This window comes from Eurytemora carolleeae, unplaced genomic scaffold (assembly GCF_000591075.1).
Source record: "Eurytemora carolleeae unplaced genomic scaffold, Eaff_2.0 scaffold1909, whole genome shotgun sequence".
Lineage (NCBI taxonomy): Eukaryota > Metazoa > Arthropoda > Copepoda > Calanoida > Temoridae > Eurytemora > Eurytemora carolleeae.
In genome coordinates, this window is record NW_019397990.1 from 3768 (window position 1) to 19680 (window position 15913).

Genomic DNA, 15913 nt, shown 5'->3' on the forward strand with positions numbered 1-15913 from the left:
CTTTATAAAATGTTGTTTACTAACCTGATATTGGAATGCTGCAGGTAGAATGTTTATACGGAGCTCTTTAAAACTTTATAAAATGTTGTTTACTAACCTGATATTGGACTGCTGTTGGTAGAATGTTTATACGGAGCTCTTTAAAACTGTTCCCGCATATTTCATGGTTATTAATTTATTTTTACAATTACTGAGATTTAGGTCTAATAATATAAAACCCATTTCAACATTGTCAAGACAACATTTTACAAATTCTATTGATGTCTATTACAGGAGAATCCAGAAAATATCTAGTAAAGACAGCTAATAAAAATGAAATCGAAAAAAGAACTGAAAAACCTGAAGAGGTTACTCAGAATGGAACAGATTATAGTATTCAAGATGAAGAACCTGATAATATGCTAGTATCTTTAAAACCAAAAGGTAAACTAATCTTTCACTCATCAAAGATTTTTTTAATGAAAGCAAAAAGGTAATAAATACTTATTTTTCAATAGATGGTCTGGCCTTTAGATCAGATTCAATAGAAGAATCCAAATACTGTGATGATCCATTTTTCTTATCCTGTGAGATAGCAGATAAGATCAGTGCAAAACTTCTTGGAAAAGAAAGTATTCAACTTCCCGGGAATATAGAGTTAAAGTTTAAGAATAAAGTTCCAGGTAATGAAAATGCTTACAATTATGAAGGAGATGGGTCCAGCCTTATTGTTACCTATAATCCTGCAAGCGGTGGGTTGAGTGGAACTGCGTACACCAAGGATGGTCGTACATTTGTATTGGAAAATATTGGGAAGGAGGGACATTTGTGGAAAGAAATGGACATGCAAAAGCTTGATGCTCTAAAATCTGGCAAAAATGGAAAGGATTTTGTAGGGCCAAGCGCTAACAATGACAGTACAGCATTTGATTTTGATTCAAAGGAAAATACTGAAGATAATGTCACCATGGCATACATATCTGTTAAAGTTTACTACACAAGAGAGTTTGCAAGTCAGACAAACAATATAAATGAATTTGTTGATAAAATGTTAGCCTTAACAAATCAAGGATTTTTTAACAGCAAAGTTCCAATTACTGTGGTTAAAAATTGCGTAGAAGCAGCAGACGTTAATGACATTTATGACATGAATGAACAGTTAGAGGAATTTACAACATTAAGAAAATCCTTCGAAGATCTTAGAGATACTGCTGATACAGCTACTCTTTTGACAACAAAGAGCAACTATTGTGGACTAGCCTATACGTTTGCTTTCAATGGAAATGCCCTCAGTGTTGTTGCAAAACACTGTGTGGAGACATATACTTACGGACATGAACTTGGTCATAACTTAGGCGCTTACCATAACATTGAGAATAATAACCCAGTATATCCATATGGCCATGGCAACCGTATTGACCCAACAAATGGAAACGAAGGATATCATACTATAATGTCTTACTCTGCCAATGGATATAGAAACCAAGTAAACTTTTATGCTAACCCAGCAGTTATTTTACCTGAAACTGGGACGCCTACTGGTGATGAAAAGCTGTCAAACACTGCTGCTGTATTTTTGCGAAACCGATTCAGAATGGCTGAGGTTGGAGATGAGTCTCGAAAGTGCGACTCAGGAGAGGATACCAGTTCAGGGCCAAAGGATACCAACTCAGGAGAGGTAACTGACTCAGGGCCGAAGGATACCAACTCAGGAGAGAATACCGACTCAGGGCCAAAGGATACCAACTCAGGAGAGGTTACTGACTCAGGGCCGAAGGATACCAACTCAGGAGAGGTTACTGACTCAGGGCCGAAGGATACCAACTCAGGAGAGGTTACTGACTCAGGGCCGAAGGATACCAACTCAGGAGAGAATACCGACTCAGGGCCAAAGGATATCAACTCGGGAGAGAATACCGACTCAGGGCCAAAGGATACCAACTCAGGAGAGAATACCGACTCAGGGACGAAGGATACAGGAGGTCGCCCCTCAAAAATTACTCCAACTAAAAAATGGGGGGGAGCTATTGAAAATGGAGGAAATAGTAGATTTCGACTATATCCTAGTAGATTCCGAATCAACCCTCATAACTTCCGACTCAACCGTCGTAGCTTCCGGTTTCCACGATATGGCAAATAGAATAAGTAGATGTTTTTGCAAATGGAATTGGCTTTAGTGTATTTATTAGTGCATAGTTTAGAACAATAAATTATTACTAATTAAAGGTTCACTTTCACTTTAAAATCATCAAGTCATAACAAGTAATAAAAGAACTAAAGTTGTCTAAACAAAAACTTCCTCTGAAATTGTGCCATATATGGTTAAAACTTTTGTTGTGGAATACAGAGATTAAGCAATTCCATATTTTGTGTAGTCCAAAGTATTATATATACTATAGCTATCAGGGTGCTGCGCGCCCATCTTCTATTTCAACTTTTAATTGATGCTCAATCTTTCAGAATTTTCTCTTTGATGAAATAATAAAAAAATTGCGGATTTACGATTTTGATTTTGTGGATTTTCAAAACTTTAGGAAAATTGAAAATTATTAGAGACAACATCGGTTCAGCAGTTTTGACGGTATTGAATACAAATAAACAGATAGACAAGCAAAGTATAAATAGATATATTTTCTGTTGGATATCCCGTAGTCGGAACCTATGACAGGGATAGGGCTTGCAAACATGGAATTATCCACCCACTGTCTAATATACAAGGTTATCCTCAAAGGATGAGATTTTAATGACGACCTAAAGCTCCTTAGATATGACGATTTGAAGGTTAAATATGGTCTTTTGATTTGAAAATTGTCTTTTAAGGGTCAAATGAATGAGATTGAAAAGAAACAATAATCTTGACTGTATGAAATATAATTCTTAATAAATTCCGTACAGTCGTCTCTGAATTCTCAACCTTTGTGGTTAATCCTGTTCTTACGCCTTATTTTACAGGTCTGTTGTACACTTTTTACAACACCTAAATAGTGACAAAATGACAAAATATACAAATTATGCTTTAGAGGAGGATGAGGGGAGGAAGGCCAACCACATCAATCTCTAGTCCGAACCACATTCTCACCATTTTCTCGTCCGAACCACATCGAAATCCTTGTCCTTTCAATATAATTTTTTTTAAGTGTCCGATCCTTGAAAATAAATACATTTTTTTAAAATATGGCGACTTTAGGGCATAAAACATGACAAGAATAAAGTTTTCTAAGGATTTTGAGATGTTGGAATCTTCAAATCCACGAGAATGACGTCAAACATTATTTAGGTTAAAAATTGAATCTTTTCTGCCTCCAAAATGGATAACTTTCACAAATAAAAATGTATACCAAAGAATTCGCGTGAACATGGTCTTTAATCTTTCCATTTTAACCCATACAAAATAATCATTGATTTCTGATTTATTTACAAATAAGGTAGATTTGTTGTCCCCACTAAAAGATCACTACTGCCTGCCGCATGCTTAAAATTATAGAAAAAATAATGTTCAATTTATATTATTCAAATCATTTGCTACAATTAATTGGTCACAACCCTATGAATTCAAACAGTATTTAATCATATAAAAATTGTAAGTCATATCTCTAACCCAAATTCAGCTTGAATATTACAAAAAGTTGTTTACATCGAGTTTGAGAATGTTTTGCGGCATTTTCCTCAAAAGAAAGGGCTCTTAAACAGACGCTTTTTTGTAGAACATCGTTTATGGAGCGTTTTCATTTTTACACAAATCTAAAATTTAATTGGGAAAATTTGATATTTCATCTATGCCCTAACGTCGCCATATTTTTAAAAAATGTATTTATTTTCAAGGATCGGACACTTAAAAAAAAATAATATTGAAAGGACGAGGAAAATGATGAGAATGTGGTTCGGACTAGAGATTGATGTGGTTGGCCTTCCTCCCCCCGGAGGATGCTGTTTACAAAACTAAATAAGAAATGAAAAGTAGTTTTGAAAAATCAACAAAAATGCTTCAATTACGGAATAAATGTTATCATTACTGGAAAAAAGATAACATTCACTTCGTAAAATACGGGGGAGTACTCTCTCCAAATTATGGGTACTGGCATTGTCCCCCCACACTTTTCATGCTTAAGATACTTTATTCAATTTTGAGGGAATTTATTACGCCTGATATTTCCGGTTGTAGGGTGATTAAGTGAATTTATCGCCCTACAACAGGACGAAAAATTAACTTTTTTACTGCTATTAAAATTTCAAATTGTATAATTAATTTTCCTATTGTATGGTGATAAAGTTAATTAATGACCCTACAACAGGGTTATTAAGTAACTTTATCGACCAACTTTTAGTTAAGTTGAGTAAAATTAGATAAAAATAGTAATGGGTATCATGCGTTTAAAAAAGTTTTTGCTGTTATTTTTACTTTTTTTAGTTTTATTTCGATCAAAATAAAAATATTTTTCATTTTGATCTTAAAAAAAACTAGAAAAAATAAAATCCCGACAAAACTTTTTCGCAATTAATAACACCCTTTACAATCACATAAATATATATTTTATACCAAAATGACCTTGGCGTAAAATCCCGGTGTAGCGTTACGGCCAGACCGGGGTAATATTTGACCCGGATGCAATACAAAGACGACCTAAGCAAAAACGATATAGTACAGGGTGTCCCAAAAAACATGGGAATTCAGTGACGAATTCGATATCGTCTTTTCAAATAATTCTTTGATTTAGTGTAGTGATACTGATACCTACTGAGAAAGCTGTAATCTGCAAGAGTTTCGTCTGCTATGTTTACATTTTGTTTGTTTATGTTTTGACTGCATACAGTTGTACTTAGTAAAACAAGAAAATTGCATTATACAAACAGAGTAAACTTGTCTGTCTTCACTGTTCATCTTGCGGAGACATTATGGACACATCTTTACAGTCTTTAACCCTTTTCATTAAATAAGCTCTAGCAGACATAATAATATTATGGCTTTTGAAATTAGGTATTACAATGCTAATTCATAACAAAGACGATATCAAATTCGTCACTGATATCCCATGTTTTTTGGGACACCCTGTATATAAAACTATCAGTATCAACGGCATTAGTAAACTTAAACATATTTAAAATTTTAGTCTGGACAAGAGTGACATGCTTAAATAATGTACATAATGTGTGTACTTCTAATTTTTAATTTTATGGCCTACCAGACAAAAAATTATAACAATTTCAATAACAATGATAATGTTCATGCTTTGGGTCCGTCAAAGTAAACAATTTTTGGACCCCCCCCCCTCCCCGTTCTATCAATTTTGTACATAACCAGCGGTAATTTCCTAATATACGATTTTTTATATCCTATTTTGTATCAAATTTGTAAATGGATTTCACATGTAACACTCACCCGGACCAAATATAACGCCCGGGCCTTATTTAACGTGACACCGGGTTTTGACCATGTCAAATCTCCATCAAAATTTGTTGTCATTGTTATGGGTAATATTATTCACTTAATTTATTTAATAGGAGGTATATAAAGTAACTTAATCGCCCATCAACGGAGAAATATTAGATGTTATGATTCCAAAATTGAATAAAATATTTTATCTACCGGAGCAACAGAATACGGATCAATAAATAGCCCCTCCTCCATCTCATCAGTAACCGCAGTATATCCTCTAAAAGAAATAGTTTGAAAAGGGACTGACCCCCCTAATATCAAGTTACCTTCCACATAAAGGGTTACATGCACTTTTCAAAACGTTTTTCTTGAAAACTTGGACCGATAACAATAATAAATTGAAGTTGCGGGTTCTCTGACCTCCTATCAATTTTGTACATGGATTTCACATGTAACACTCACCCGGACCAAATATAACGCCCAGGCCTTATTTAACGTGACACCGGACGAGTTTTTAAATGTCGTCTTCATTAACAATCAAATCTTATTTTTAAAACCTTTCATTGTTGCCCGAAAACCGTACTAAACGCTAAATATCGTTTAGTTAACCGCTCTGTGAGCTTGCAAGAATTGGAAAATAAATATTTTTTTTGAAAATTAATTTATTAATGCCCAAATTACGCATAAACAATTGTAAAAGATTAAAAATGTGTATTTGGATTTTTTATAGGGGGGTCTCGACCTTAAAAATATTTTTTAAAGTTTAAATTAACGAGATATGTTAAAAAGCACATTTTTACTGTAAACTGGAAAATGCTCCGCGCAAAATGTTATTGGGCAAATATTTTTTTTTCATATTTGGACTCAATTGACACCATGAATACTGGGGTTGGTTCCGTCTACTGTGGAACCTCAAAAAAGATGATTGATGACCTCCTCTATTATCATATTTCTATTGATTATGGCTGAATCGGATATTGCAGAATGTCTGTTAATAGAGAAATAGTTCAAAAGTTTCGAAAGGTGTTTAGAGCAGATAAGACATTCCGGAGACTATCGTTGAGCAAAGTTCCCGAGTTCCATTTTTGGATTCCATAAACTTGCGTTGATTTCAATATAAGAAATAAAAACAAAAAGAGAATGTAAAACCAAATAGAACATATATATAATATATAAAATAAAAAATATAAAATAAAATACCCGTTTGGTTACAAAGATTTGTTGTTTACAGCAATAATCACGGATTTTAAGCATCTACTAAATTAAAATGTGTTTCACTTTTCACGCGTCGATTTTATTTACCTGAGAAAAGGTTGGGGTTGGGTTCCGGAGTGTGATTTGATTTGAGACGACATTTTACGAAGAAAGATTATATTTTTTTTTTGGTCTACAAATATGTAATAAATATCGTAGTAAACCCCATATTTATAAACCTGAACATACCTAGATAAATTATGTTGTACATTGTCTGTAACCTAAGTACGTAAAACATGTTTTGGGATTAACCTAACTACCATAGAGAATAGAATATATAGAGAGGAATTTACTGGAAAAAAGTGTAAAACGGCCATTTTGTTGTACTCTTTCCATACTGCAGGTGTACTTCACATATTTATGCTATATATAACCTGTAGGGCCCTGGAATATCATTTTATAGAAAATCTAAAATTATTGTTAAAAGAAAACCAAATTATGAAAAAGGCTGGTTTCATTATTGACCAATGATCATTTCACATAGACTCTATGCCTTCCACTTTACAAACGATGATTTTCCGTTATAACTATAAATCAAATGATGTTTTTATTCACCTAATTCATTATAAAGTTTATTTAACAGCTTTAAAAAATTCGAAATTGAAATGGATAGTCTAGGGAACATACTGTATTAATGTACTCTACTGCATATAATTTGTGAACATTTACATGATTTGTACACTTTGAACTCCCTTTCAGGCTGAAAGGGACTGAAAAAATTCATACCGAGAGATTCTTTTAATTCCTCTCTATATATTCTATTCTCTATGCTAACTACCCTTGTAAGTAACTACGTTAAACTTGTAATTTTTCAAAATACACATTAGTTAGAATAATACTCCGCTTGATTACGATGTTAGAGTAATCACATTCCTCATGTAGCGAAACAAGAGGGACCTGAGGTATATTTTGAAAGATAGATATAGGCTAGGAAATACAGAGAGTTGAATATCTGGATTGATTACAGACTAAGGTATTGCAGTGAGGCCTATCTTGAAAGACAGATACCTAAGAATACAACAGCGTCTTGTTATGTAGATTGAAACAGACTGAATATTATAGTCAGCATGTCTTATATCTTCAAAGACAGATACATAATAAAGAATACAACAGCGTCAAGTATAATTGATCAGATAAGCAAGTTCGAGAGCGACTTGTATCTGTTATAGGATACAGAAGGTCATGCCTAGATTGGTATGGACTTCAGAAACATTATTGGAGCAATGCATTTACTACAAAAATGGTAGCAGCAGCGAGAATAAGGAACCCTAGTTAAATGCCACAATCTCCAAGGGAAAAATCAAGTCATTACCTGGTTTATTGAAGTAATAAGAGAAATAATACAAGGAGATATTGTGTCAGAAGAAGCTATTAACAGAGTTTCTAGTTATCACTGTGGTGAGAACGTAGAATGTGTATATTAGCAGAGATAGCAAATTGAAATTAGGTAACATACCAAAATTTAATTAGTTATAATGAATGAATAATTATTGTTCTTTAGCCCTTTCCTGCAGTTAAAGAGGGGATTTCCCCCAACCCCACCCCACCCAGCTAGCTGTGGGTTTTCTTTTGCATCTTTTTAATTTATTACAAAAAAAATGTTTTTTCTGTTTTAACATTTTTTTTTTCAAACCTCTCTAGCACTCTTCCCATCAAAGTTAGAAAAATAATCTTTTTAATTAGCTGTCCTTAAAAATGTGGATTCATGACATACATCACACTTAGGGCTAGACATATTCTCCCTTTTTTTAAGACGTTTATTAACGGTTAGATAAAACTGATTAAAAAGTCATGTAGCCGTTTGATAATTAGCCAAGTACATAAAGTTCGTCAACGGTATTTTCTGATATTTTGAAAAACATCCGTCCGTTCTTTTTTTAATCGTTAATTGTTTTCAAGAAAAGCTATTTCCGTTAGTTAACGATTTAATGATTAACGGTTTTTGCTTTTCGCTAACGGACTCTTCTGTTCCTATTTCAAAAATTTCCGTTTCTTAAATGGAACGTTGCCCAGCCTTAAGTACGCTTCAGGGGGGGTTCTATTTTAAACCAAAACAAGTCTAACAGGGTTATGGTTAATAGACTAATTATTGTATTTTATGTTTTTATCTTTCAAAGATGCTTCGTATAAAAATCGAAAAAGAAAACAAGAAAAGAAAAGAATTGATTTAATTTTGATTGAAAAATATTTTTAAAAAGATAAAAGAGTAAAAGGAATTTCCCGGGAAATATTCCTGAAAAATTCTTGAGAATTTCTTGGGAAAAAAAGTCCAGGGAATCTGATCCCCAAAATATCTCAGATATTAGGAAACAATTTTGGAGAAATATCGAAAAGATCATTTTTAATATTATTAACTCTTTGTTACATGATATTTAAAGAAGAAATTAATTATCTCCAGCATTGTTTTAATCTTTCTCTGCTAAAGAAGGCTCTCAAACAACTTCCAAACTTCGAACCTGATATTTGGACAATTTGACTTTTTTACATCACATGGAGGACGAATTTAATATTTCAAAAGCTGGAATCGTATTCTAAAAGATCTTTCCATATATCTAGAGTCTTCAAATTTATAACAAATGGACAAAAACCATAATTAGAAATGTTTGAAAAAAAATATTTTAGGGAGAAAATGGAGAAAAATGACAAAAATGCCGTATTTTTGACACTGTACGTTTGGCCTGTTTAAGGGAGACTTATAAACTTTTTTTTCTGAGATTATTGATTCTAAAATTATCAAATGTCAGACAATAAGTAAGAAATTGGGAGATTTTCTTTTTTAATATTGAGGTTTCTTCATCCAATTAAGCACAAATGAAAAAAATCGACTTTTAAAAATCACCCTGTAGAATCTTTAAGAACATCATCTCTCTCTAAAAATGTTTTTAATTTAATGAAGGAAGAATGAATTTTAAATTTTACTTAAATTTTATTTTAAATTTTAAATAATGCTTAAAAGTCTCCAAAATTTAGTCGTATGCCCAATTTTCAAATTTTCAATAAATCTATTACATGTGTTTGTAAACAAAAATAATTAAACTTCTTAAACTTGATATTTTAAAATTTTGTTCCTTGATAGATAGATAGATAGAAATACAGATTGATAGACAGAAAGCCATAGTTAGACAGATAGACCGATAGACAAACAGATAGATAGTCCGATAGATAGTCCGATGGATAAACAGATAGATAGACAGATAGACAGAAAAATAGACCGATAGATAGACAGATAGGCCGAAAGATAGACACAGATAGATAAACAGATAGACAGATATATAAATAGAGACAGAAAGATAGATATAGAATTTGGTGTAAGTGAACTTTGCAGGCAACAGTGACTCGCACTCTCATTGGATAATTTCCCTTTCATCTTTTCTCTGATTGGTTGAATTCATCTTTCCTGGTCTCTCATTGGTCAATTCACTTTCAAGCCAGGACTTAGAGGGGAGGCACAGGACATTGACCGAAGTATATTCAACTTTATATATCTATCTATCTATCTTTCTTTCTTTCATTCAGTATTGTTTCTATATATATATCTTTCTAACTATCTTTCTGTGTACATCTTCTGAGTATCTATCTATATATCTATATCTGTCTGTCTATCTTGTCTAGAAAGCAATATAAATTATCATTATGAAATTTTTATTTTCTAGTTTTTGAATAAAAATTTCATCACAAACTCTTAAAGATAAATTACATCTTGTCGATTTGTCAAGATTCTGTAGAAAAAAGTAAAGTAAAAAAGAAGTAAAAGATTAAAACATTAAGAGAAATGTTTAGAACTGTTAAGAAAATGATTAAAACATTAAGAGAAAAAAACAAATTAAAAAGTTAAAAATCAAACAAAGTCAAACTCCTTTCTATGTTTACAAGCCACCAGTTCAAATCATTCAAAGGCTTCTGTATTTTTACCATTTTTAACAAACTTACAAACCTTAGAACCTGGGGTATAGAAAAATATAGAATGAAAGGTCTGAAGACAAGGGAACAATGAAGTAAGGCACAAGAAAGAGGAAACGGGATGTAAGGATAAAAGAATAGAGAGTTGGGTAGTAAAGCCAAAGAAAGAGGAAGACTGAAGATTGAAGAAAGAGGATGGAGGTGGGAACGGGAGGTGATACCGAAGAAGAAGGTAGGAGAAAGAAGAAGCTGGTAATTAAGGCAGAAAAAAGAGGAAGGTGAGAAGTAAGGTAGAAGAAAGAGGAAGGTTGGAAGTAAGGCAGAAAAAAGTGGTAGGTGAGAAGTAAAGTAGAAGAAAGAGGTAGGCGAGAAGTAAGGTAGGAAAAAGAGGTAGCTGAGAAGTAAGGTAGGAAAAAGAGGAAGGTGAGAAGTAAAGTAGAAGAAAGTGGAAGGTGAGAAGTAAGGTAGGAAAAAGAGGTAGGTAAGAAGTAAGGTAGGAAAAAGAGGAAGGTGAGAAGTAAAGTAGAAGAAAGAGGAAGGTGAGAAGTAAGGTAGAAGAAAGAGGAAGGTGAGAAGTAAGGTAGGAAAAAGAGGTAGGTGAGAAGTAAGGCAGAAGAAAGAGGAAGGTGAGAAGTAATGCAGAAGAAAGAGGAAGGTGAGAAGTAAAGTAGAAGAAAGAGGTAGGTGAGAAGTAAGGTAGGAAAAAGAGGAAGGTGAGAGGTAAGATAGGAAAAAGAGGAAGGTGAGAAGTAAGGTAGGAAAAAGAGGAAGGTGAGAAGTAAGGTAGGAAAAAGAGGAAGGTGAGAAGTAAGGCAGAAGAAAGAGGAAGGTGAGAAGTAAGGCAGAAGAAAGAGGAAGGTTGGAAGTAAGGCAGAAAAAAAGAGGAAGGTGAGAAGTAAGGTAGAAGAAAGAGGAAGGTGAGAAGTAAGGTAGGAAAAAGAGGTAGGTGAGAAGTAAAGTAGAAGAAAGAGGAAGGTGAGAAGTAAGGTAGGAAAAAGAGGAAGGTGAGAAGTAAAGTAGAAGAAAGAGGAAGGTGAGAAGTAAGGTAGGAAAAAGAGGAAGGTGAGAAGTAAGGTAGAAGAAAGAGGAAGGTGAGAAGTAAGGTAGGAAAAAGAGGAAGGTGAGAAGTAAAGTAGAAGAAAGAGGAAGGTGAGAAGTAAGGTAGGAAAAAGAGGAAGGTGAGAAGTAAGGTAGAAGAAAGAGGAAGGTTGGAAGTAAGGCAGAAAAAAGTGGTAGGTGAGAAGTAAAGTAGAAGAAAGAGGTAGGTGAGAAGTAAGGTAGGAAAAAGAGGTAGGTAAGAAGTAAGGCAGGAAAAAGAGGAAGGTGAGAAGTAAAGTAGAAGAAAGAGGTAGGTGAGAAGTAAGGTAGGAAAAAGAGGAGGGTGAGAAGTAAGGTAGAAGAAAGAGGAAGTTGGGAAGTGATAATGAAGAAAGAGAAAGGAGGGAAGTAAGGCCGGAGGAAAAGGAAAAGAGAACATTGAGGCTGTTCACCTTTGTCCTTTTTTGCAGCCTCATTAATATTTAACTTCCGGTAGAAATATGAACTTCCGGTTTTCCATGATTGATAGTTTAGAAGTCCTAAATTTTCCTTAATTATTTAGTAATTATAATTTAAAAATGTTCCGTTATAATCTGTTCTGTGAATAATCATTCATGATAAAACTATTTCCCTGAGATTTTAATATAAACAAATTGGTTGAGAAATTAGGACGCTTCGCGCACCTCTTACAGAGCAAACTTTGACATTCTAGTTCTTCTTTCAATCATTTGTCTGGTCATAAAAATTATCTTGTAAATTAAATATTCTCTTTGTAAAATTCTCACTTGTAACATTTCTAATTAAATAAATCCAGGGTGACCCACAAAAGATGAGATTTAAAGGGACTGTCGACGTAATTTCAAGTGATCCTACATGAAAAGAGTGTACGATTACGCTACCATTTTTAAGATCAAGATTGAATGAGATATCAATTTCAACTTTGAAAATTGATTATTTCGAGTTTCTTTGTTTAAAATGATTGCAAGAAGAAAAATGTCAGAATTCGACTGTTTTTGGTGGAACAATTACGATATCTTTGACATTTTTGATCACATAACACGTGAATTTAATGGTTCTGTCAAAATTCCAGAAAGCTATGACTTTCGATCACAATTACAACTCTTAAACATAATTTTTCAGCCTTCTTTCTTAAATACTTTTTTTCCGGCATATATGTTTTGAATAAAAAGTTTTTTTACAAACAAATCCGTGACTTTAAAGATTGTCAAAATATAAACCAAAACGAGTATGATTTCAAATTAAAAAAAAAGAGATTTTTTTGTCCCCAGGACATGATTGGGTTGTTACTATCAAATCTCGGAATTTTTTCTATTGCGAAAGTTTGGTGTTGTCTGGGTTTTTATATTTATCTACCAGGGGTTGTAATCTGGCAGCACATTCATCCATCCACGCTTCATTCACTCTGAGAAGAGGGTTGACAAGATTCCAGTTGCCTAAGATTCTTCTTAGGCCTGAGAATATAGAGTGCAGGAATCCTTCTGATTTCAAATTGAAGAAACCGAATGCCTCTAACTCTGGTTAGTCGGGGGTGATAAAGGTTTGAAGGTTACCGTTGTGAACCAGGCATGCCATGATTAAATGTTTTAATGCTTCTGTAGTAATAATCCAAAATACAGTAGGCCCCATAAATATTTGGAATAGGAGGAAGACAGAAAATCAATTTTATGTTTATTTAATCTTGATATAAAGCAAACAGTCTTACCCTATAGCTTTAAAATAACTTATTATGGGAGATGGGTTTTTGTTACTTCGGAACTTCTATAGTTGAGATTTTACACACAAGTGAGAAAGCAAATTTATCTAGTTACAATTGAAAGGAAAACATAAAAGATTTAAATTTTACGTGTAGTTTACTTTATTCAATTAGATTTCTACCTGTGATTTTCATTGCATTTTCTCTAAGTGCATAAAATAAACAGAATATTTGTAAATTTGCTATTATAGAGGACGTGAGTCAGACTCTAATAAAACGCATAGATAACTTCCAGTATATATATTTCTTATAACTTATTACTAGAGGGTTCAGAACTAGAGTCAATATCGATATCGCACGTCTAGACTGTAGAGATCATATCAGTACTAATGCCCCGTATCCGTTCTATCTCATTCTGTTGAATCTTGTGGAACTAGTTTAACGCGGCCAGGCATCGTCTTCCACACTATTTTTATTTGTAAATTATCATTATTAAACAAATGTACCTTTTTCAGGGGCGTACGAGAACATTTGTCTCCTTAAAAACCCCTTTTTTGAAAAAATATTGATTCCTTTTTTAACTATGTAATCTATTCGATCATATACACACTTCTATATAACAAGTATTAATAAATCATTTATGTAATTTTCTTAAGTGGACTCATCAGACACTTCCTCTTAATACTGTGGTGTATGCTTCAATAGGTGAAAAATAGAGATGAAATCGTTTCTTAAAAATTATCTATATTTTCATAGAAACGATACATATTGTATAATTATAAATAATGATATCAAAGATATATTTACACTAAAGGCAGTATTGATTAAAGCTTTTTTAATGAAACTTTTTTAGTTAAAGGATAAAAGTGAGATTTTAAAATATTTTTATATGGGTGCCCCTCCTCAGGGGGGGGGGCACACGTAGGGGGAGGGCCGGGGGTACTGGCCCCCAACCCCTCGTACGCCCCTGACCTTTTTAAAGAACATTTATTAAACTTTATGGTCACACACATTATTTCAGCTTATGTTTAAAAGCAATAAGTAATGTTGGATAGTAAGAAATAATATATTTACAGTACATCCAGTACAGTATGTCTTTAAAAAGTTTTGATTAATAACAAAATATCACAAAAATAATATATTTACAGTACATCCAGTACAATATGTCTTTAAAAAAGTTTTTACTAATAACAAAATATCACAAAAGTTGAACATCCTCAAGAAATAAAAAAATAGGAACAGAGGGTAAAATCTGATTAATTTCAGACTGAAGCGTGATCATGACGGATTTGCATTTTTGCTTAGATTTAAAAACAAGAAATTTTAGCACCAAATTCTAAAAGGTGAAATTTATACGTGGTGTTAAGTATGCTAACATTAAGCCTAATCAACCATTCGAAGATCAATCTGATTGACGAAGAACAACAACAGCAGCGATTGAAGGCACTGTTGTTTCAGGTTGCTTTACTACAGAGTTGATTGGGATACTCGGAATGATGGTTGTTGCTGCTGGTTTCAAATCGCAAGCTTTATGAGAATACCATCTTCCCTCTCCAGGAGCAGGTTGAACATCAGAACAATCAGCGTTCGCTTCCACAAAGCAGTAGTCAAGAGCATCACAAGTTCGGTCAGGATCACCCATAACAGCATTAGCACCAGAGAGGGGATTGATGCAGGCGCACTTTACCTTCGGTGAGGAAGGGATATTTGTTCTTGATACACTTGGTGAGGAAGGGGTCCTTGTTTTTGATATGCTTGCTGGAGATACGTTCAGCAGGTTGGTAGCCCGGCAGGCATATGCTGAAAAGCATCGCTTCCCTCCGTCAGTGGGCTTTACGTCGTAGCAATCAGAAGAGCAATTGACAAAGCACCAGTGAGAGTCAGAGCATGTGTTTCTATGTTCTGATCCTAAAGTGCCAGGGAATGGATTGATGCATCCACACTTTGCCTTGGCGTTCTTCTGGTAAATGCTTGGAATAAAGTTAGGTCTATGATGAGCATTGGTGTAGAGGAACAGGGTGCAGCAGGTCTGCATCTGAGATAAAAGATATTGATAAATGATAACAGATCCAGATGGGGTCGAGGGGGGGGGGTCTTAAATCATACAACTAAAGTCAATCAACTAATCAAAACAGCAGAGTTTTGCATATTTTTTATTTAAAAATTTAAGTCGCAATGTTTGAAGTATTGAGAAAATGAAGTACATCTGTTACAGTGACACCCATAAACGTAAAAACAACATATAAGCAATCATATGTGTATTCGATGTTGTTACAAAAAAAAGTTTTACCAGAAGCTGAAATTCAACTTTTTAAACAATGAGCGTTGCCCAGGATACTTTAGTTCCTCCCGCCGTTTACCCGCACTTGGTCGATTTTACCTGGAAACAACATTTTGCTATTAAAGTCGATTTGCTCAACTTAGACTCTCAAAACAAAGCAAAAAAATTCCCCCGTGGTTCTCCCAAGTTCCTCAATCAAAATTTGATGCAAATTGGTGAAAGGGGTTCATGAGTTATGATCGTACATACAAACAAACACCCAAACAGAGATTACAACTTTACATGTATAAACACTTGAAAAAACTTACCAGCAGAGCTAATTTTGTGGACTTCATGGTATTAGATTAAAGAAAGAACTGACCCAAGCTAGAAG

General features: G+C 33.7%; 2 protein-coding genes across 5 annotated transcripts; one reads left to right on the plus strand and one right to left on the minus strand.

Moving 5' to 3' along the window:
- The first annotated feature begins 245 nt into the window (after nucleotides 1-245).
- LOC111716539 (uncharacterized) lies at nucleotides 246-2204 on the plus strand. 3 transcript variants are annotated; one of them, XM_023492025.1, is made up of 3 exons: nucleotides 246-423; nucleotides 498-1813; nucleotides 1853-2204. In XM_023492025.1, exons 1-3 carry the CDS (start codon nucleotides 261-263, stop codon nucleotides 2117-2119), a joined length of 1746 nt encoding a protein of 581 aa, XP_023347793.1. In that variant the 5' UTR covers nucleotides 246-260; the 3' UTR covers nucleotides 2120-2204. The 3 variants fall into 3 exon arrangements, with proteins under 3 accessions (XP_023347793.1, XP_023347794.1, XP_023347791.1); XM_023492026.1 differs by having other exon boundaries at nucleotides 498-1639; nucleotides 1718-2204; XM_023492023.1 differs by having other exon boundaries at nucleotides 498-2204.
- Nucleotides 2205-14418: 12214 nt separating this feature from the next.
- Nucleotides 14419-15913, minus strand: LOC111716540 (uncharacterized). Of its 2 annotated transcripts, XM_023492028.1 has the most exons (3): nucleotides 15849-15913; nucleotides 15550-15639; nucleotides 14419-15294 (listed from the first exon to the last, which is right to left on the minus strand). In XM_023492028.1, the coding sequence occupies exon 3, from the start codon at nucleotides 15292-15294 to the stop codon at nucleotides 14662-14664; it is 633 nt and encodes a 210-aa protein (XP_023347796.1). In that variant the 5' UTR covers nucleotides 15550-15639; nucleotides 15849-15913; the 3' UTR covers nucleotides 14419-14661. The 2 variants fall into 2 exon arrangements, with proteins under 2 accessions (XP_023347796.1, XP_023347795.1); XM_023492027.1 differs by lacking the exon at nucleotides 15550-15639 and having other exon boundaries at nucleotides 15849-15879.

Excerpts from the sequence above, each read along its gene's own strand:
- LOC111716539 (XM_023492023.1), top strand. The coding sequence starts at position 261 with ATGTCTATTACAGGAGAATCCAGAAAATATCTAGTAAAGACAGCTAAT. Across the intron at positions 424-497 it reads AGTATCTTTAAAACCAAAAG|ATGGTCTGGCCTTTAGATCA; the intron begins GTAAACTAATCT and ends ATTTTTCAATAG.
- LOC111716540 (XM_023492027.1), bottom strand. The coding sequence starts at position 15,875 with ATGAAGTCCACAAAATTAGCTCTGCTG. Across the intron at positions 15,295-15,848 it reads CCACAAAATTAGCTCTGCTG|ATGCAGACCTGCTGCACCCT; the intron begins GTAAGTTTTTTC and ends CTTTTATCTCAG.